This window comes from Pinus tabuliformis, chromosome 8 (genome assembly GCF_031772625.1).
Source record: "Pinus tabuliformis cultivar Carrire ecotype Pingquan chromosome 8, CPIR1, whole genome shotgun sequence".
NCBI lineage: Eukaryota > Viridiplantae > Streptophyta > Pinopsida > Pinales > Pinaceae > Pinus > Pinus tabuliformis.
In genome coordinates, this window is record NC_142294.1 from 2040875038 (window position 1) to 2040897201 (window position 22164).

General features: G+C 40.6%; 1 protein-coding gene and 1 pseudogene across 7 annotated transcripts in view; both read left to right on the forward strand.

The window, feature by feature from the left end:
* POL{LAMBDA} (DNA polymerase lambda (POLL)) overlaps positions 1-21912 on the forward strand; it is a 364299-nt gene extending 342387 nt beyond the window's left edge. For all 7 annotated transcript variants that reach the window (XM_089374948.1, XM_089374949.1, XM_089374947.1 and 4 more), the window contains 2 exons: positions 21044-21128; positions 21443-21912. In XM_089374948.1, coding sequence (XP_089231074.1) covers positions 21044-21128; positions 21443-21541 — 184 coding nt within the window. In that variant the 3' untranslated portion in view covers positions 21542-21912. The remainder of the gene's footprint in view (positions 1-21043; positions 21129-21442) is intronic.
* On the forward strand, positions 1022-10255 carry LOC149244643 (aspartate--tRNA ligase, chloroplastic/mitochondrial pseudogene; annotated as a pseudogene).
* Positions 21913-22164: the final 252 nt, after the last annotated feature.

Below are 22164 nucleotides of genomic sequence, written 5' to 3' on the forward strand. Positions count from 1 at the left end.
CCTAATACATGACAAAATTCAATGGAAACATTGCAATCCTCCAATTCTGAAATCCTAAAAAACTGATAAGTCTGTTGGATTTTGAATGAAATCTAAAATTCTACTTTCTCCATATCAAATCCAATGAGGCCGGAACCACTCTCAAACATCCTGAGTCATTTCATGGTAATGTTAAAAATTTAAGTAAAAAGATGAAAATGAAGATTAAGGAGAATGTCACTTTTACTTTAAGAATTTAACATTACCATGAAATTTGAATAGCATATCAATACTAGGAGAGGGGAATGTACCCCAAATATCACTTAACCAATTTAGAAAACACCTTGGAGTCCCCAACAATGAGCTAAATGTTAAAAAGTTAAAAAAAAATAGAAAAATCATTGTTTTTTTGGGTGACTAGCCGGATTTAATGACTCGGCCAAGTAGATGCGGAAACGGCCAGGTTGACCGAGTCATGACTGACTCAGCCGAATCATACAATAACTCGGCCGAGTCAGTCATGACTCGGCCTCCCGAACTGGTTTTTATGCCGAGTCATAAAATTCTTCAATGACTCGGATCAACTCGGCCATTTTAGATTCGATTCAACCGAATTTTAAAAAAATGACCAAGACTGAGCTCTTTGCCAAAAACGAGCTAGTCAAGACGCCTATATTCAAAAATAGTCAACATTATCTGTTTTTAGATGTTATAATTGGTGCCATTAAAGCACTGATTGCCTTCCAACATCAGATTAATTAACGAGGCCATTTGCACGTTTCCCAAGACACGGAAAACAAAAAAGAAGTCTGGCACAGATTTCAGTGTAGATGTTGGCTGATCCGAACAAAATCTGATAGGTGTTGGAAACAAAATTCAAATCCGCTGACACGAAAATCGAGGCATGAAAAACGATGCACCCAGAAAATTTTGACTACCTAGTTGAAATATCACAAAACCCACATCAAATCTGTAATCAAAAGAAGTTTTCGACAAATAAAAAAAAAAAATACCTTGGTCGATAAAAATTGAGCCACGAAGGATGGTCGCAGTTAATGTTGCGGAGGCATTTACTGATGATGCTGCTGCAGCACAACGAACAGCTTCTAACAATACAGTGATTCTTGCGAGACCATTTCTTTATTATTATTTCAATTCCTCGAGAATCAACAAAACAACTCCTGGGGATATTACAATGCAAGAACCTGGGATCACACTTCTGAGTTCTGACAATAAACTGGAACTATCCTCTGCAAATGAACCTTTCGACAGGCAGAACTCAATGCCAAATCTTGTAAAGAAGACACTGAACTTGGCTGCAGAGATAGATCACCAAACTGATAAATATATTGCACAGTACATGGCTTCAGATTTAATTCCAAGAGTTTCGATTCCACTCGGCTATATGTCCCATCTAGAAATATGGAAGGTGTGTCGAATGGATAAGCGTGGAGATTGCTATGTCTGAGACGAAGGGGGTGGGTTCGAATGTCAACACCAGCCACCGAAATTGATGTGATTCATTTCACTAGTTTCAATCCCACTTCTTCACCCCTGTGAGCATCACCCGATGCAATGAGTGCTAAGTGAACTATTCAAAAATCATGAGAAATTAGTCAGTTACGACTACCTCTCATGGAAATGGTCATACGTGAATGACTTACTTAACGCAGTTGAATCCCAAAATGATATCTAATATAATGCACTGCGTAAACCCCCATACTTAAATTCAAAAAGGGCCTATTTATTGTTGAGAAACAATGGAAAACCCTTAACATTCCAAAACCTAACCCTAGGAGATGAAACGCCAAACTGTGGGCCCCGTTTGGGGGTAAGTTGGTACATCAACTTCCCGGGGTCATAACTTTGGCATATGATCTCCGTTTGACGCGTACAATAGCTCATTAGAAAGATCTATCCGAGCACTATCATTGTTGGAACCAGCAACATCGGTCCATTCCATGGACCCATGTTTCCCCCGGATTCCCCAAAAAACGTCGTTTAGGGCCTCAAAACGGCTCCGGAAGTTCAGGACCCGAAAAACTGCTAAAAATAGTAAGTTGTGCTACAATTAAGGAAACTGAAAATGCTGAGAAATACAATGGTGGGGGTCCAGGTGGACTTGGCAGGTGGCCACCAATATCCACCTGGATCATTCCTCCCCCCTTAGGAAGCAATGGTCCCCATTGCGTTGAGCTCCTCCATGAGATGAGGAAACTTCTGCTAAACTTGTTCCCTGGTGAGCCACTTGCCCTGCTGAAGGAGTTGGCCTGCTTTGACAACTCGATACAGTTGGATATTCTGTTGGCGAGTGTTCTTGATCTGTGTGTCCATGATCCGATCAGTTGCAGCTTGTTCCATGCAATCTGGATTTAATTCTGTGGGTTTGAGATGTTCTGCAATGTCGGATGTGTCTAGCAATGGTGGAAAGTATGGCCGAAGGCGGTCCACATTGAACACTGGGTGTAGGCCAAGGAATGGGGGAATGCTGAGCTCAAATGCATTGTCTCCCATAGCCTTAGTAATGGTGTAAGGACCATATCAGAGTGGTCTCAATTTCTGATAGGTTCCAGTAAGGCGTTCCTTTTGCAAATGCAACCAGACTTTGTCGCCCACCTGAAACTTGTGTGGCACCCGATGTTGATCATGTCGTTGCTTGTACTTGGCATTTGATTTCTCAAGAATGTCATGGACCTGCTGGCGAATATGTTGGATGCGCTCAATGAAGCTGGTGGCCTTATCTGTTTCGGACTGGACATGAGCAGAATTCATGTGAGTAGCTGCAAGTGGCATGGCCACATCAATAGGGCATAGTGGCTGGAATCCCAAGCCCACCTGAAAAGGGCTATGGCCAGTGGAGCTGTGAAGAGCTTGGTTGTAGCTGTGCTGAACATAGGGGAGGCTCTCGTCCCATGTGCGTGGATGCTTTGAGTTATACATGCACAGAATGTGCACAATCATCCTATTGACAACCTCTGTCTGGCCATCAGTTTGAGGATGGAAGGCTGTGGACTTCGTGAGTTTGGTGTCCAGCATTGACCAGAGACTGGACCAAAATGTGCTGAGAAACCGACTGTCCCGATCTGAGATGATAGACTGTGGGATCCCAAAGTGCACCCACACTCGTTCAAAGAAGAGCTTAGCAGTGGCTTCTGCTGTGATATTCTTCTTGCAGACCACCATAATGGCCATCTTCGAGAACCTGTCGACGACCACAAAAACATAGTCATTTCCATGCTTAGTGGAAGGAAGGCCTGACATGTAATCCATGGAGATGGATTCCCAAGGTCGACTAGGGGTATGCAACGGGGTATAGAGGTCGTGCTTCTTAATGGCCGGTTTGGCAATGGCACAAGCAGTACATGATCGGATGTACTTCCCAACATCCTGTCGAAGATTCAGCCAATAGAAATAATTTTGCAGTACTGCCACTGTTTTCTCGACCCCGAAATGCCCAGCAACCTGATTGTAGTGTGCTTCCCAAATCATCTTGGCACGCTCGCTTGAAGGAACACAAAGGTGACCGAGGTGGCATAATAGGGCATCCTGGATGTGAAAATCTGCAACCTGCCGACCCTCCAAGAGTGTCTGGTATGTGTGGCCGAATTCTAGGTCGCTTTTGTAGAGAAGTGGCCAATCAGAAGTCTCGTGCCCACAAGAGTTGAGCACGGTGGTTAGCGCCATGATCGGTGGTCGACTGAGGCAATCTGCAACATTATTGGTGCTGCCCTTTTTATACTTGATATTCAAGTGAAACTGTTGCAGGTATGTAGACCACTTCTGATGGCGATCATTCTGCAATTTCCCTTGGGTCTGTATGAACTGCAGAGGTCGGTGGTCTGTGTGGATGACCGTTTCCTTCCCCAAAATGTAATGCTTCCATTGTCGGCAGGCCTGTACAATGGAATACATCTCTTTATCATAAGTGGGGTACTTCCGGACTGTGTCTGAAAGTGTTTCACTGTGATATGCCACTGGATGTCCATGTTGAGTAAGGATGGCCCCAATAGCATAGTCAGAGGCATCTGTCTCGACCTCAAATGGTTGTTGTAAATCTGATAACGCGAGCACTGGTGCCGTGCAGAGGCGATCCTTCAACTCCCTGAATGCCTTCTCTTGAGATTCAGACCAAAAGAATTTTGCTTTTGCCCCGCCCTTGGTGACTTGACTCAAGGGCCAAGAAATATGAGAAAACCCCAACACAAACCTGCGGTAGAAGTTGGCAAGACCTAGAAAGCTGCGGAGCTCTGTTAGAGTGGTTGGAGAGGGCCAATCCCGAATGACTTGGATCTTGGCTGGATCGACATGCACCCCCTGTTCATCAATGATGTATCCCAGATATTGAACCTGGGTCATGCCAAAAGTGCATTTCTCCAAATTGGCACATAGCTTGTGTTGCCGCAATGTTTGGAGAACCTGTCGGATGTGGTGGAGGTGCTCTTCCCAACTCTGGTTGAAGATCAGAATGTCATCCAAGTATACTACTACAAAGGAGTTGGTGAATGGCCGCAAGATGTCATCCATTAGCCTCATAAAGGTTGCAGGAGCATTCGTCAATCCGAAAGGCATGACCAACCATTCGAAGAGGCCCTCCTTGGATTTGAAGGCAGTCTTCCACACATCGCAGGGTTCGATTGGTACCTGGTGATATCCCGACTTCAGGTCGATCTTGCTGAAATATTTCGCCCCCTTTAGTTGGTCTAGGAGGTCATCAATTCGCGGGATCGGGTACCTATTACGGACAGTGATCTTGTTCAGCGCCCGATAGTCAATACAGAGTCTCCAAGTCCCATCCTTCTTCTGTACCAACACGATCGGGCTCCCACAAGGCGATGAACTCGGACGGATGTGACCTTTCTGCAGGAGCTCCTGAATCTGCCTCTTGATTTCATCGTTCTCCAGAACGGAGTGCCGATAAATTGGTCCATTGGGTAGCGGCGCACCTGGGGTCAGATCGATGGAGTGCTTGACTTGACAGTGCAGAGGAACCCCTGCCGGGGAGGTGAAGATGTCCTCGTACTCCTCCACAATCTTGTCCATCTGTAGTTGTCGTGCAGAGGGGCCCCGTTTGGAGGCCGCGGCCACTGTCTTCTTCTTTCCTTGAGGGCGTATCATCAGGAAAACAAATTTCCTGGTTTTGGAAATGATCTTACTGCATTGTTTTGCAGTAATCAAAGAGAGGGCGGCAGGTGGTGCTACCTCTGGTATCCTGAACAACTTATTTCCCAATGTAATAATAACAGCACGGGGCCTTGATTCATACACAGCATGTCGCTTCCACAAGTATGGTTGTCCTAGTAATACATCACAAACTTCAAGGGGAGCAATGTCACACAATACCTCATCCGTGAAGGGCTTGATGTTGTATGGAAGGCGACACTGCTGGCTCACGCGAAGATCTCGTCCTTGGTGAAGCCACCCAATTGTGTATGGTTGTGGATGTGCTGTGGTTGGTAAGCCCAAACGCTTCACGACCTCTGCCGAAATGAGGTTCTTTTGACTCCCGCTATCAACAATGAACTGTATCGGGGAGCCCTTTACCCACATCTAGGAGTGGAAGAGACGCTCCTCCTCCTCTGGATCTTCGGGTTCATTTTTCTGGATCTTTGCGGTAGCAACAGTGGCGCTGGGGTCCACATCAATGATCTGCTTCCCTTTTTCATACCCCTTATCGGGTTCTGACTCAGAGTCGGAACATGCATCTGATTCTGAAACCTTTAGCTCAGCCACCAGTGACTGCTTGGCCCGACACTCACTTGTGTTGTGAGTGGAGCTCTTATGGAACTCGCACCATTTTCCAGTGTCCTTTCTCGGCTTCGCGGCGCTGTTCTTTGCTTGCAGCTTCGGCTGGTTGTCTTGGGCTATCCCGCCTTGGCTTTGTCCTTTGTTCTGTGGTTTAGGGGCACCTTTCCCCTGCTTTGGATTCGCAGATCCAAAGTCTCGCTTCTTTTGTTTAAACTTCTGCTCGACCTTGACGGCATACCGGTATGCTGCGCCGAGCGAGGGGATGTTCAGGAATTGTATTTCTTCCTGGATGTACTTGTGCAGGCAGCCACGGTATTTGAGTATCAAATGTTGTTCTGAATCCTTGATACCCAACTTTGTGCGAAGGGTATGGAAAAGATTGGTGAACTCCGGCACGTCTTGGTCCCTTCCCTGCCGCAGCATGATCCACTTTATGTATTCATCCTCATAGCTCCCGACAGGGTAGTACTGCTCCTTGATGGCATCCCGGAACGAATCCCAGGTGGGTGCGCCTGAAAATAGTGAGCCAGTGCTTTCATCCTTCTGCTCGCAGTAGGTTTCCCACCAGTCCTTGACATGGGGCGCTGCTTTGAGGAGAGCAAAAACAATCTTTTCCCGACTCGAAAATTCATGAACAGAAAAATAACCCTCTAGCATATTTAACCATTTATCTACGGCATCTGCATCTATCTGACCCTCAAATATGGGGATTTCAAAATTAACTTGTACCTTAAAGGGTGTGGCGTTTTCAGAGTAGCTACTGGAAGCCGATGCGTTGCTTCTGGGTAGCCGCTGAAGGATCTGGGCAAAGCTGTCCATCATCGCGTTCCGTTGTCGCTCGAGGGCTTCTTCGAGCAAGATTTTGATGGGATCTCCTGCCCCCTCGTCTTTCTTCTCGTCCGCCATGGGAGGCCATCGGGATTTGCGAGGCTGGTCTTGCAAAGGTTCAACCAGTTCAAGCCCTAACTCCTTATATCCCGACCTTGTTGGGGACATGCAAAGAAAAACAGAGAAAAAGCAGACCGCTCTGATACCACTGATTCAGATTTAAACAGGAACGCAACAAATTACAGAGATAACCATATACACAAAGATGCAGCGGAAATAATACTTCATTTCATTAATGGAAAATACTGAAATATGCTTACAACCAGAAATGGAAATAAACTAGCTAGGGCGATGGTAGCTTATCTCTGAGAAGAGATGTGATGGCTACATGCCTCTAAACTGTGTTACAATGAGGCTCGAAGGCCTATTTATTGTTGAGAAACAATGGAAAACCCTTAACATTCCAAAACCTAACCCTAGGAGATGAAACGCCAAACTGTGGGCCCCGTTTGGGGGTAAGTTGGTACATCAACTTCCTGGGGTCGTAACTTTGACATATGATCTCCGTTTGACGCGTACAATAGCTCATTAGAAAGATCTATCCGAGCACTATCATTGTTGGAACCGGCAACATCGGTCCATATGTTGCCCCCGGATTCCCCAAAAAATGTCATTTAGGGCCTCAAAACGGCTCCGGAAGTTCAGGACCCGAAAAACTGCTAAAAATAGTAAGTTGTGCTACAATTAAGGAAACTGAAAATGCTGAGAAAGACAATGGTGGGGGTCCAGGTGGACTTGGCAGGTGGCCACTGATATCCACCTGGATCAGCAAGTGACCCATCCTTCTGTGCCATAGTTTGTTCAAATCTTTGTCCCCATGATTGCCTATCAGTGCCATTGGAGATTCTAGTTGTAATCTGTATAACCGATTACTTTTGATCCCGATCTGCACTTTGTTTCTCCAGCTCAGGTGTTTGACGTATACCTTTTCCTTGATAAAGTAGACGTCATAGCCCTTGCCTTGTAGTTGTGACACGGAAAGTAAGTTCATCCCCAATCCTGGCACATGCAGCACATTTGTGGCACAAAACCGCTCTCCCGATTTTGTCTGAAAAACTATGGTGCCCTTTCCTACTAGAGTGCACTTTGCGTTGTTCCCCATGGTGATCTGAAAGTTCATCTCCTTTTCTCGATATTCTGAGAAACACTCCTTGATTCTCGTCATATGCCACGAGGCTCCACTGTCTATATACCATACTTCTGATGATGCAGCACTAGTCATGCACACCACTTCTTCTTCCAACCTGGAAGCCAACATAGAGAAATCGAAATCTCTCTCTCTTGTGCAATCTTCTGAAAATCCGTGTGAGTCCCTTGAGGTGGATGCCTCTGCATCGTGGTCTCGACCCATAACTGATTTTCCCTTTCTGCCTCTGATTACTTGCTCTGATACCTTGTGAAAATTCTATCAGTGCAACAACTCATTTACTTTTCCTACTTATTTCATCATAAGTTATTCATTAAATTGCTTCAACAAACATTAAAATAAATACTGCTACAGACATCACATCGTAATACAAAAACAAAAATATGCACACATTGACACAGTTATTTTGGACTAATGTCCCCGGAAAAACCCAATGTGGGAAAATTGGCGCAGCAAGGGAGGATTTTCTTATTCAGCAATTTTCTTGTACAACAGGGTGCCAAACTAGCTTACCCACAGATAGACAAACTTCCAGCACTTTCCTAAACCTAGCGTAGGCCCTACTGATTTCAACTACAACCTGAAACCCTCTGCGTCAGCCTACTAAGGCTTTGCGCAGCCTCTCTGGGCTTCTGCGTCACTCTTGCAAACTTTGTGTGGATGATGCAGGGCCTTCTGGCTCTGTGCAGTCCCTGTTGCTTCTGCGTGACTTCCTCTGGCTCTGCGTCTGCCTCTTCTGTGCTGATCTCCCGTCTCTCTGTTCTGTACTTGCTGCCTCCTGACTGCTCTCCAGACCACTGATTCAATTTCTCAGCAAACCCCGCTCCAGAAATTGAACTCACTGGTCTCCCTCAATGTGTTCTCCAAGTGCCTCTCAAGCCTCCTCTTATACTTTTTTTGTTGACATCTTAACAGCCGAGATTAAGTCCCTAATCAACAACTAAGATTAGATCTGGCTTGATCCATGTCTTTTGGACCATTCTAACACAAATTCATATTAATACACATTAATATTTTATTTTCCCTAAGTTTAGACTTACGGACTCCATTAAAAATATTAATTATTTTAATATCTCTTGATTTGCTTAGAATCTGCCCAAACCCTTTCTGGGTATTGGAGATCTCATGTGTCCCAACCTCTCCACCAAATTTCGTGGCTAGAGCACATCCGATGCTACCCCAAATCAACAAATCTAAGGCTCCAACACAAAGTTTCTTTGGTTATAAGGCGATACTTAGAAGATGTCCATGGCTTTGTGGAGATTGAAACACTGATTTTGTCTAAGTCTACACCTAAAGGTGCCTGTGATTATCTCGTTCCATTAGGGATTTAGCTAGAGGAATTCTATGCTTTGCCACAAAGTCCTCAACTGTTCAAGCAGATGCTAAATGCTATCGGAATTTGATAGATAATATCAAATAGCAAGGTGTTTTCGAGATGAAGACTTGAGAGCCGGTAGGCAACCTGAATTTACACAACTAGATATGGAGCTCGTTTTCACACCATTGGATGACATGTTAAAACCCAACGAGAATATGATAAGACATGTTTTCCATGAGATTCAAGGAATTGAACTTCCTGTTCCTTTTCCAAGGTTAACATATGTTGATGCCATGGATCGCTATGGATTTGACAGTGCAGATATTTGCTTCAAGATGGAGTTGGTAAATGTTTTTGAAGTCTTTAGTGGAACAAATTTCCAATTTTTTGTGGATACATTGCAATCTGGTGAAGTCATCAAGGCTTTGGTTGTGCCTCTGGGATCAAGCAAATATTCACATACAAGTCTAAAGAAAGGAGAGATCTATAAGGAAGCAATCAAGTCTGGTGTAAAAGGTCTACCTTTTCTGAAGGTTCTAAGGAATGGTGGCCTTGAAGGCATTCCAGCTTTGACATCAACTTTGGAGAATGGAAAAAGAGAGGACTTGCTTAATCAATGTTCTGCCATGCCTAGAGATCTTATTGTTTTTATAGTAGGCCAGCCTTCAGCTGTGAGCAAAACTCTTGGTCGGCTACTGTTATACTTTGCTTGTTATCTAGGATTGATTGACAATTCTACACATTCAATTTTATGGGTGACGAACTTTCCTATGTTTGAGTGCAATGAGTCTGAGTTGAGACTTGAGCCCCTCCACCATTATTTCATGGCCCCAAACCCAAATGATTTGTGTGACCTTTCCACAGCTCGAGCTTTGGCATATGACATGGTGTACAATGAAATTGAAATTGGAGGAAGCTTGAGAATCTACAAATGTGAGATCCCAAAGAAGGTGTTGGAAAAAATTGGGATTACACTTGATCAGGCAAAAGAGAAATGTGGCTATTTACTCGAAGCTCTTGATTTTGGTTCTCCATCTCATGGAGGCATTTCATATGGGCCTGATCGGCTGGTTATGATTTTGGTTGGTGAAAGCTCTATCATAGATGTTATTGCATTTCCAAAGGCAACTACTGCACAATGTTCTTTGTCAAAACTCTGGTCGTTGTTTTTCTAACCGTGCTTCCTCTACTTGTTGTTTGACGCCTTCCACTCGGTATGTCATCCAAGTTGTCGAAGCCGTGTTATCATGGTCAATCAACACAACTTTCAAGTTGCACCCGTTGATTGATTAATACATTAATTAATTGGCTTGGTTGATATCGTGGTCAATATTTGATAATTTAATATATCATACTATAATTACATAAATCATATAATAATTATAATTGTTATATTACTAATAGTTAAAATTATTTAATTGGAAAAAATTATTATTTAGTTTAAAAATAAATAAAAAGGAAAAAAAAAAGGTTCGCAAGGAAGGAAATCTACATGCCAAAATGGCGTAAGCAAGTGAAGAAGTGAAGAAATTGTCAACAATTAAGCTTTGAGGACAAAGCTTTTTTAAGAGGGGCAATGTTACATATAAATGACTTATATAAATTAAAATAAATATGAATGAATATATAGTAAACATAAGTATAGTTAATTAATTCATTAGTTAATGAAGAGGCATGTTCTAAGGGACATGATCATTCATTGAAGGGGCACCTGCTTAGGTATATAAGCAGGCCCTCATTGTCACATTCAATAACTCTTGTACATTCATCTTATTAATAAAATATTACTTACAATACATTGTGTATTTTACATATTAAAAGCACAAACAATTTTGAGTTTTGTCGCTTCAGCTTAACTACCTCTTGAGGATCTGTTAACTCTAATGATGCGTCTGTTTACTCACACATGCAGGTTTTGGTGTAACAGTGATCATGATTCCAACATAAGGTTGATATTTCGGTTAAGGAATTAAATCAAATATTGTTATTTTATTCTAAAGGAAGTTAGATCTCACTCTATAAATAGAGGAGTGCTTCCTCATTTCTACTCATGGTTGGATATTAAGAGCACTCGTCTCCTTGGAGCTTAATGGAAATATCTGTGGAAGTATTTTTGTTGTTAATGGCTTGTCTATGTGGTGAATGTTTTTTACCTAAAAGTTGTTTTTCTTAGTTATTTCTTCTACATCATTAAAGGCATTATTGTGATTGTTTAAGACTATGATAAGGTTGCAAACATTTGATCCATTTGAAGGGCAACATACTCTGCTTTGTTGGTTTGGGATAAGTTTAATCGCCATTGCTAGTCCATACTCCAAAGTTCCTTGGTAAGGGCTTTGCACTCCATTTCATGCAATAGTTGATTTTTTTGTGGTTAGAGGCTTTTCCTTTGGAGTGGGAACATGAATTCATGATTTTCCTTGATTAGCCTAGGAGTTAATTTAGCTATTGGGTTCTAATATGTTATTGTAATCGACAAGCACCAGATAACCAACTTAAAAGGTTTTCCTTCTTAATCGCATTTTGCTATTTGATTCCTCTTAACTCCATGACCCTAATAGGATATTGGCACTAATCTTCATATCCATCACCTTTTCTCTTTTTCTACAGAAGAAACACCAAAAATATCCAAAAAATTATGTTTCACTGAGGGTACCATGAACATCACCTTATGCCTAATTCACTATGCTTCACTGATCTTAGTGAGAACCCGCCCCTGAGTCAGTGGAGAGTAGGCCTAAACTAAGAGGATAGTTTGATGAGGTGATAGTGGATGACCTTCCTAAAGGTTCCCGTTAAATTGTGCATTGTGGATTTGGGCATTTATCTAATATCCTCAATTTTGTGTGTGGAAATTATTAAGAAGTTTTCCCGATTTTGATAATATTAATAAAAAAGGGAAAATATTATTTTATTGCGCATTGTGGGTTTGAGCATTTATGTAATATCCTTGATTTTGTGTGTGGAAATTATTAAGAAGTTTTCCCAATTTTGATAATATTAATAAAGGGGAAAATATTATTTTATTGTGCATTGTGGTGGAGCATTTATGTAATATCCTTGATTTTGTGTGTGCGGAAATTATTAAGAGGCTTACTCAATTTTGAAAATATTATTTTATTAGAGAAGGGCGTGGAAATTATTAAGAAGTTTTCCCAATTTTGATAATATTAATAAAGGGGAAAATATTATTGTATTGTGCATTGTGGATTTGAGCATTTATGTAATATCCTTGATTTTGTGTGTGCGGAAATTATTAAGAGGCTTGCTCAATTTTGAAAATATTATTTTATTAGAGAAGGGCGGACAATATTATTTTATTAGAGAAGGGAAGATATTATTCTATTAGAAAAGAGAAGCAAAAAGTCAGTCAGTGGAAAGTGGCCCCCACCAATAAAATAATATTAAAAGAGGAATCTAAAAGATTGTAAGAAGAGTCAATGAAAAGTTATAAAAAAAGGGTGGACTCATTTACTAAGCATTCTATCCCATGGTTTCTCAAACTCAAGCTAGTTTCAGATTGAGGGTTTCAAGTCAAATCTTTACCTTAGTTTGGTTGGATCAGTGGAAAGTGGCCCCCACCAATAAAATAATATTAAAAGAGGAATATAAAAGATTGTAAGAAGAGTCAATGAAAAGTTATAAAAAAAGGGCTCATTTACTAAGCATTCTATCCCATGGTTTCTCAAACTCAAGCTAGTTTCAGATTGAGGGTTTCAAGCCAAATCTTTACCTTAGTTTGGTTGGATCTCATTGCCATCTTAGCCAGCATTTCTCCAATTTAGGTGGACACTATTGCCACTCTAATTGGATTATTTTCAAGCGAAATCTTTACCTTAGTTTGGGCGGATCTCATTGCCATCTTAGCTAGTATTCCTCCAATTTAGGTGGACACTACTGCCACTCTAATTGGATTATTTTCAGGAGCTTATTTGAAGATCTCACTGAATTTGTTGGCACGCATTCTTCGGCGCTTTGCAAATATTTGGTTGTTTGCAGGAGGCAGAATTCCAATTATTTCTCAGGGGCCGAGTTCTATCATTCTCAGGAGTCGGGAGATTGAATTATATTACTCACATAATCTTTACTGAGGACCAAATTTCACTTTGCAGTCGCTGAATTGCTCTCAACAAGGGAGCCAAATTCCTAAAGGTCACATCTTCGTCTCAAGGCCGCATTATCTAGAAAAACCACCAAGGCCGAGTTGGATCTCACAGTGCCATTCGCTCAGCCCAAGGATCAGGGTTATTTCGATGATTTATGCACCCGAGAGCAGTTCGATCTCATGCATGATGAAGTTGGGTTTCCAATTAGTTTAAAAGGCCGAATTGTTTGATGCATTTCCAGAACCTTGGAGCAAAGAGAAGGTCGATTTCCTTCAGCATTTGGAGTTGAGTCTAATCAGAAAATTGAGGCCACATATACTAGAAGGGAGCTCATTCATCCTTAAGATAGGGGCACACATTTCCAGCCAAGAACCAAATTTGAGATTGGTATTCCAGGAGGGACAACGAGGTTGTTTTGGTACATGCAAGGTCTCATGTTAATTGAAAGAGGCTGAATTCTCATTTCCTGAAGCAGAGTTCATCTTGTTGCATGTTGATTTCTGGATCCATCGCATTCATAAATGTTTGATTGACATGTCGAACCTACTATCGTGGTTCATCATCAGGATAAAAAGAGATGTGAGCTGTGAAAGACTGATCACACCGGAAGTTAAAACTATCGTGGTTCATCATTAGGATAAAAAGAGATGTGAGCTGTGAAAGACTGATCACACCGGAAGTTAAAACTTAAGATAAATAGGTAAAGGAAAGTGTAAAAAAAGGAAGAGCCGATAAGGAAACCCTAAAATGATAAAAGGGGAAGGTATTAAAATTAAATTAATGTGATTTATGTATCAATGTTATGGTGTAAATTGTTAGTTTGACAACGAATTAGTAATTTTGGGTAAAATGTAATTAGTTAATTTTATACCGAATTGTCAGTTATGTAACGGAGGTCGAAGATATAAAACTGGTGAATGCCCATGAAATGAAAATGCGTGGAGAATCATTGTTGAATAATAAATTCCAATCCCTTGCCCCGTGGATGTTTCCTTGACACCTTGTCGAGGTTTTACCACGTAAATCCTGAGTATCTATTTGTGTGTGTGAATTCAGTTTCTTGTCTTGGTAAATGTATAACCGATTGTGTTTAGTTTCTTTTCTTCATTATTTCCCATATTGATACAACAAGTGGTATCAGAGCGAGTTGGAGGCGAATGTTTGTGAAAAAAAGAGCTGCGTAAAACTGTCGAAGAAGGAAGCCACAGCTGGCAACATCTGTTGAGAAAGCAGCGTAGCCTGCCCCTGTCCAGAGTCCCGTGGAGCTGTAGTTGTTGCTGGCTTGCAAACCGTCGAGGGCTGCGGTGGAGTTGAAACAGACTGCGTGTGTGGGGGCATGTTTTGTTCTCCAGAAGAGCTGCATGCTATCCAACCTTGTGTGTAGCGTAAAACCCTGCATGGTGTGCATGAACTGCCTGCGTGCTAGCAGCCTGTCATCCGTGTGAAGAGGAGTGTTGCGTGGGCTGTTATCTACAAGGAAACCTTCAGAGCTGCTACCGTCTGCATGAGTGCAAGCCGTGTTATTGCGTGCTGCCAGAGAGCCGCTGCCCAGGAGACCTGCTGCGTGAAGGCCTATCTGTGATCTGTGTGAAGGGGTTGTTGCGTGCTGCCAGAGAGCCACTGCCCAGGAGACCGCTGCCTAGTCTAGTAGGAGCAGAGTACGAGCTGCTGTCCAGCGGAAGAGGAAAAACCTCTGTTCTGCGTGTTGGCTGCCAGAACTTGTTCAGCAAATCCGGGTATTTTTTTTTTTTTTTGAAAGAAATTTTGTTTCAGAAATTTTTTGAATAAAGGGGTGAATGTGAGAAATTGAAGGAAAAGAAGACAATTTTTTTTTTTTTTTTTGAAGGAAAGGAGAAAAGAAGTTTTTTAAAAAAAAAAAAAGGTTTTTCTATTTAAATTGATTTTTTTTTTTTTTTTGGAGAAATAAGGAAATATACACCTTAGTTGAAGGAAAAACTTTCATTGGAAAATAAGGAAATATAAACCTTTGTTGAAAAGACTGAAACCCTAGGAGAAGAACAAAATGGCCAAGATGTCGAACGCGAAATTCTAGGTGGAGAAATTCACTGAAAAGAGTAATTTTGCTCTTTGGAAACTGAAGGTTAGGGATTTGCTTATGCAACAAGGATTGCACAAGGCATTGGATGGGGCAACTAAGAAACATGCTACCATGACTACTTCAGACTGGGAGGACTTGGATGCCCGAGCTCTCAGTACCATCTGGTTATGCCTAGCGGAGGAAGTTCTCTTCAATATTGTTGAAGAGACTACAGCTTCAGGATTGTGGGAAAAACTTGAAAATCTCTATATGGCAAAGTCATTAACCAACAGAATTTATCTGAAAAGACAGTTATACAATCTTCGAATGAAAGAAGGTTCAAACCTTGCCGAACATTTGAATGTTTTTAATACACTAATATTCAATTAACAGATATGGAAGTTAAAATACAGGAAGAAGATAAAGCCATAACCTTGCTGTGTTCTCTGCCTAAATCATGGGATCACTTCATAACTTCAATCAGCTTGAGCACCGCTCGGCGCTGATTCTTTGAAGTTTGAATCAGTCGTGGGAGCTCTCCTGTCTGAAGAAGTACGAAGAAAATCCAGCACTGAAACAGCTGCATCAAAAGCCATGGTCGCTAGAGGACGCTCAAAGTAAAGAGGGGAAAAACCAAGGGGGTCTTGCAGATCGAAATCGAAGGGAAAGAAGTGTAACGCAAAATGTTGGAACTACGGTAAAATTGGACACTTGAAGAAGGACTGTTGGAAACGAAAGGAATCCGACAACCCGAATAAGGAAGCGAATCAGGTCGATTCACGTATGATAGACGAAGTTTTATCTGCTTGATAGATGAAACTTCACCTGAATGTAATGTCTCTCAGGGTTTAGATAGCTGGCTGTTAGACTCTGGGGCTTCGCATCACATGTGCCCACATAGAAATTGGTTTACTTCGTATAAAAATGGAAACGGTAGTTCTGTGTTTATGGGTAACAATGTGTCATGTTAGATTGTTGGGATGGGAGATATCAGGATTAAGATGTATGATAACACAGTTAGAACATTAACTAGTGTTAGACATGTACCTGATTTGAAGAAAAATTTGATTTCTTTGGGAGTGTTGGATTCAGATGGTTATAAGTTTATAGGTTAGGATGGCGTCTTGAAAGTCTTTAAAGGAGCCCTTGTGGTTATGAAGGCAGAAAAGGTCGGAAATCTTTACAGGTTAAAAGGAAGTACTCAGGTCAGTGAAGTAGCAGTTGCATCAAAAAAGGAAGAAGCAGGTACTCGTCTATGGCATCAGCGATTGGGTCATATGAGCGAGAAAGGTCTTCAGATACTGATGAAACGTAAATCTCTTCCCGATCTGAAATCCTTGAAGTTAGATTTCTGTAAACATTTTGTGTATGGAAAACAGTGTAAACAGAGATTTAAAGTTGGAAATCATAATAGTAAAGATGTTTTAGACTATATTCATTCTGATCTGTGGGGACCATCCCCTGTTGTGTCATATGGAGGTGCATTGTATTTTTTAACGTTTATTGATGATTACTCTTGTAAAGTTTGGGTCTATATGCTAAAAAGGAAAGCTGATGTATTAAATGTCTTTAAACAATTTAAAGTAATGATAGAGAAAAGAACAGGCAAATCTATTAAATGTCTAAGAACTGACAATGGTGGTGAGTTCACTTCAGTTGAATTTGAACAATACTGTAAGGATGAGGGAATTGTTAGACACAAAACTGCGGTTTATACTCCTCAGCAAAATGGTGTTGCTGAGCATATGAATCAGACTCTTATGGAAAGAGCCAGAAGCATGATCAGCAATGCTAACTTGCAAAAGGAGTTGTGGGCAGAAGCAGTATCTACTGCTTGTTATTTAGTTAACAGATCACCTTCAGTAGAAATTGATTGTAAAATTCCTGAAGACGTTTGGACAGGTCAGTCTTGTGACTATTCACAGTTGAGGATATTTGGCTGTGATGCTTATTCTCTTATTCCGAAAAATCAGTGTTCAAAATTAGATCCAAAGTCGAAATGTTATGTCTTTGTTGGGTATGACTATGCAGTGAAAGGATATAGGTTGTGGGATCCTACATTGCGGAAGATAGTCATTAGTAGATATGTAACATTTGATGAATCCTCTCTGTTAAAGTCAAATGTTGAAAGAATTGAACAGGAACAGGTATCGCCGAATCAACGAGTTCAGTTGGAGGCTAGACCTTTCAGTGACAGTCGAAAGGAAGGAGAGACTTCTGGAGAAAAAGGTGTTGAAGACACAAAGGAAGCCGTTGAAACTTCTGAACCAGTGCAAGTTTCTGAATCAGTTCAGCAACCAGTCGCTCTAAGAAGGTCTACAAGGGAAAGGAAAACTCCCAAAAGGTATGAAGATTATGCTTTATCTTTTGCTTTGATTACTGAAGATGGGGAACCTCCTTGTTATCAGGAAGCAGTAGATGATACAGATAGCAAGAAATGGAAAATGGCTATGGAAGAAGAAATGGACTCCTTAGCCAAGAACAATACCTGGGATCTTGTAGAGCTTCCTGGAGGAAGAAGTGTTGTTGGATGCAAATGGGTCTTCAAACTGAAACAGAAAGTTGATGGAAGTATCGAAAGGTATAAGGCGAGACTGGTAGCAAAAGGGTATTCTCAGGTTGAAGGTATAGACTTTCATGAGATTTTTTCTCCAGTTGTAAAACTTGTTTCTATACGTATTGTGTTGGCACTAACTGCGTCGCTTAATCTTGAGTTACAACAGTTAGATGTTAAAACAACTTTTCTACATGGTGATTTGAACGAAGAGATATATATGGAACAACCAGAAGATTTTGTACGAGGTCGCAGCAGAAGATTAGTTTGCAAGCTCAGGAAATCATTGTATGGTCTGAGGCAGTCTCCCAGACAATGGTACAAGAAGTTTGATTCCTTCATGGTGAGCCAGAACTTTATAAGAAGTGAGTATGATCATTGTGTGTACTTCAAAAGTTTCAATGGCATATTCATTATCTTAGCTTTGTATGTTGACGATATGCTTATTGCAAGCAAAAGCATGGAAGAGATCAACAGGTTAAAGGCTCAACTCTCTAGGACATTTGATATGAAGGATCTTGGAGCAGCAAAACATATCTTGGGCATGGAGATACACAGAGACGGGAAAAATGGTAAGCTTTAGTTATCACAGCATAAGTATGTGGAGAAAGTACTTGAAAAGTTCTCTATGAATAATGTGAAACCTGTTAATGTTCCACTAGCTTCCCATTTTAAGCTTTCTTCGGTTTTGAGTCCTAGAGCTGATGAAGAAACGCAGTATATGTCTCATGTACCATATGCAAATGTTGTAGGCAACTTAATGTATGCGATGGTATCTACAAGACCTGACATTTCACATGTAGTTGGGGTTGTCAGTAGGTTCATGGCAAATCCAGGTAAAGAACATTGGCAAGCAGTGAAATGGGTGCTTCGATATCTAAGAGGCACAAGTGACCACTGCATCGCCTTTAATGGTAGTGAAGGATCAGTCTGTGGATATGTAGATGTTGACTATGCAGGTGATTTGGACAAAAGAAGATCTACTACAGGTTATGTCTTTACTCTTGCAGGTGGAGCAATTAGTTGGATGTCAAAGCTTCAAGAAACAGTTGCGTTGTCCACTACCGAAGCTGAATATATAGCTACTTCAAACGCCAGTAAAGAAGCAATCTGGTTAAAGGGTCTGCTCAATGAGATTGGAAGGACGCGGGAGAAAGTGAATGTACTTTGTGACAGTCAAAGCGCTATTCACTTGGCTACAAATCCTGCTTATCACAGCAAAACCAAGCACATTGATGTAAGGTATCATTTTCTGAGACATGTGATCGATGGCGGAAAAGTAGTTCTTCAAAAGGTCCATACGCGAGAGAATTGTGCAGACATGTTCACAAAGCCAGTTACAATAGAGAAGCTGCGGTGGTGTTTAGCTTCTCTTGGCTTGCAGAAAAGATGATGAATGGGCATGGGCAAGGGATTAGGAAAATTGTTTTCAAGGTGGAGTTTGTTAGTTTGACAACGAATTAGTAATTTTGGGTAAAATTTAATTAGTCAGTTTTATACCGAATTGTCAGTTATGTAACGGAGGTCGATGATATAAAACTGGTGAATGCCCATGAAATGAAAATGCGAGGAGAATCATTGTTGAATAATAAATTCCAATCCCTTGCCCCGTGGATGTTTCCTTGACACCTTGTCGAGGTTTTACCACGTAAATCCTGAGTATCTATTTGTGTGTGTGAATTCAGTTTCTTGTCTTGGTAAATGTATAACCGATTGTGTTTAGTTTCTTTTCTTCATTATTTCCCATATTGATACAACATAAATAAAAGTAGGTATGACAGAAGAGTCCCTATAGCGTTTTAAGAATGTGAGGTCAGACTTTCTTTTAGCTATTAGAAATCAAACATTTCGAACCTACTATCGTGGTTCATCGTTAGGATAAAAAGAGATGTGAGATGTGAAAGACTGATCACACAGGAAACTTAAGATAAATAGGTAAAGGAAAGGGTAAAAAAGGAAGAGCCGACAAGGAAACCCTAAAATGATAAAATGGGAAGGTATTAAAAGTAAATTAATGTGATTTATGTATCAATGTTATGGTGTAAATAAAAGTAGGTATGACAGAAGAGTCCCTACGGCGTTTTAAGAATGTGAGCTATTAGAAATATGAATCGTTCAAATGCCTAAATTTCTTTTGTGAGGTCAGTCTTTCTTTTAGCTATTAGAAATCTGAATCGTTCAAATGCCCGAATTTCTTTTGTGAGGTCAGTCTTTCTTTTAGCTATTAGAAATCTGAATCGTTCAAATGCCCGAATTTCTTTTGTGAGGTCAGTCTTTCTTTTAGCTATTAGAAATCTGAATCGTTCAAATGCCCGAATTTCTTTGTGAGGTCAGTCTTTCTTTTAGCTATTAGAAATCTGAATCGTTCAAATGCCCGAATTTCTTTTATTTTGTCCCTTCCGTGTAGGGTGATGATTTCAGATTTTATGAATTTTGGTAAGAAGTATTAAAATTTATCATGTATGTAGAATTTGGGCGGTAATATTTTTGGCATTGTTGGCGGGGATAAAGCCCATTCTCCAAGGAAAACAACGTTTGTGAGATTAAATTATTGAAGATTTTCTCACATGGCGACTCCATGAAGGAACGAAACCCTTGTTCCTTATAGATTTTGAAGACATTGTAAATTATTGAAGATTCTCTCACATGGCGACTCCATGAAGGAACGAAACCCTTGTTCCTTACAGATTTTGAAGACATTGTTAGGTGTGGAGGTGAGCACATCCATCAACCATGAAAGTTTGTGAAGTAAGTGTATCTTGGCGACTCCACTGTGATATGGTATAAGGTGTGATCAACATTTATTTTAGATTCTCATCTTCTACCCTGTATTGAGGACATAAAGGGAAAAAATAGGACTCACATGGGTTGTCAAATGTTTTGGCTATCTGGATTTTTCAATGGTTTGGGTTCCCCCTCATAAGAAGCTGGAGGTTGCTTTAGGGAAGATGTCAAAGTTTTCTGGGAATGGTAATTTGGCCTTGTACCACATTTCACAATTCATCGAGCTTTGTAAAGAAAATAACATCGTTTGTGAAGATAATATGATGAATGACGTTGTGTTCAACGTCAAAAGTGATGCTAAGTTCTAGTTTAACAGCCAGAAGAAGTCAAAAGGTGAATCCTTAAATGCCATAACTGAGAACCAGTACCATGGCTTCTAATATTTGCATTACTTTTCTTTCTTTTGCATCAGCTCTGTTGCTTTTCCTTTGATTAAGATTAATTCCATATATTAATTGGAGCTTTTGTTTGTGCTTTCAAGGTTGAGACTACTGGCAGAAGCCAAAGGCTACAAACTTGATGATACGGGGCTTTTCCCGGTTGCTAGAAATTCTACAGGGAAAAAGGTATATTCCTTACTTTGTCATCATTAGCTTGTAAATGATTAGTCATGCACAGGGGCATTAATTTTCCTAATATGTATCCAGTGATATCCTATTCCAACTGAGGGTGTAGCGTTTTGGTTTACAGGCCACTTACATAGATTAATATGCTCTTTGTAATTGAATTCAAATTTCCAGATCTTTGGTGAACAATGATGTTTAACAAGATTAATGAGTAAAAGATATATATCATTTGAAGTAGTATCATGGAACAACCCTTGGCATCTTAGACAAGCAGAGATTCTGAAAGGTATAACAACATGTAGCCTTTTGTGCAGGTTGCTAGGGCAAGTTCAAGTCTCCAATTTAAAACAGAAAGAGAGGTTTTTGATTTCCTTGGATTTCCATGGCTTGAGCCCCATGAACGTAATTTGTGAGGAACGGGATATCACATGTTCTAGGGTAACTCAGCAAGCAAATGAATGTAAATTCATTGTAGATATGTATTTGTTTATTATTTCTACAAGGCATATTTAGAAGGTTCAAGTCCTCCAAAAATAAATTTTGTCCCATAAGTTTGTTCTTAAAATATAGGGCCAAAAGCTGGAACTTCATAAATTCCTGTAAAAGGATTCTTGAGTTTGAGGTCAAAAGCTGAAACTTCACAAATTCCTCTGTAGATAACTCTAAAAGGATTTTTGTGTTTGAACTTTGTACATAATTCGAGAGAAATTACCAAGAAAATATATATGGTTCCGTTCACTGTACCATTCCATCCTCTCAAACTGACCTGCGAGATTTAGATATAGTCTTGAGATAGAATGCTTATGCTGCATATATGGGAGAAGTCATCAATACATGGTGAAATGGAAAAATTATAAACTGACCTGCGAGATTTAGATGTAGTCTTGAGATAAAATGCTTATGCTGCATATATGGGAGAAGTCATCAATACGTGGTGAAATGGAAATATTATATCTATAGTTCATGTGTATAGTATATAATACCAGCACAAGAAATCAAAGGAGACATGTTTATGCAATGTGATATACAGCATCAA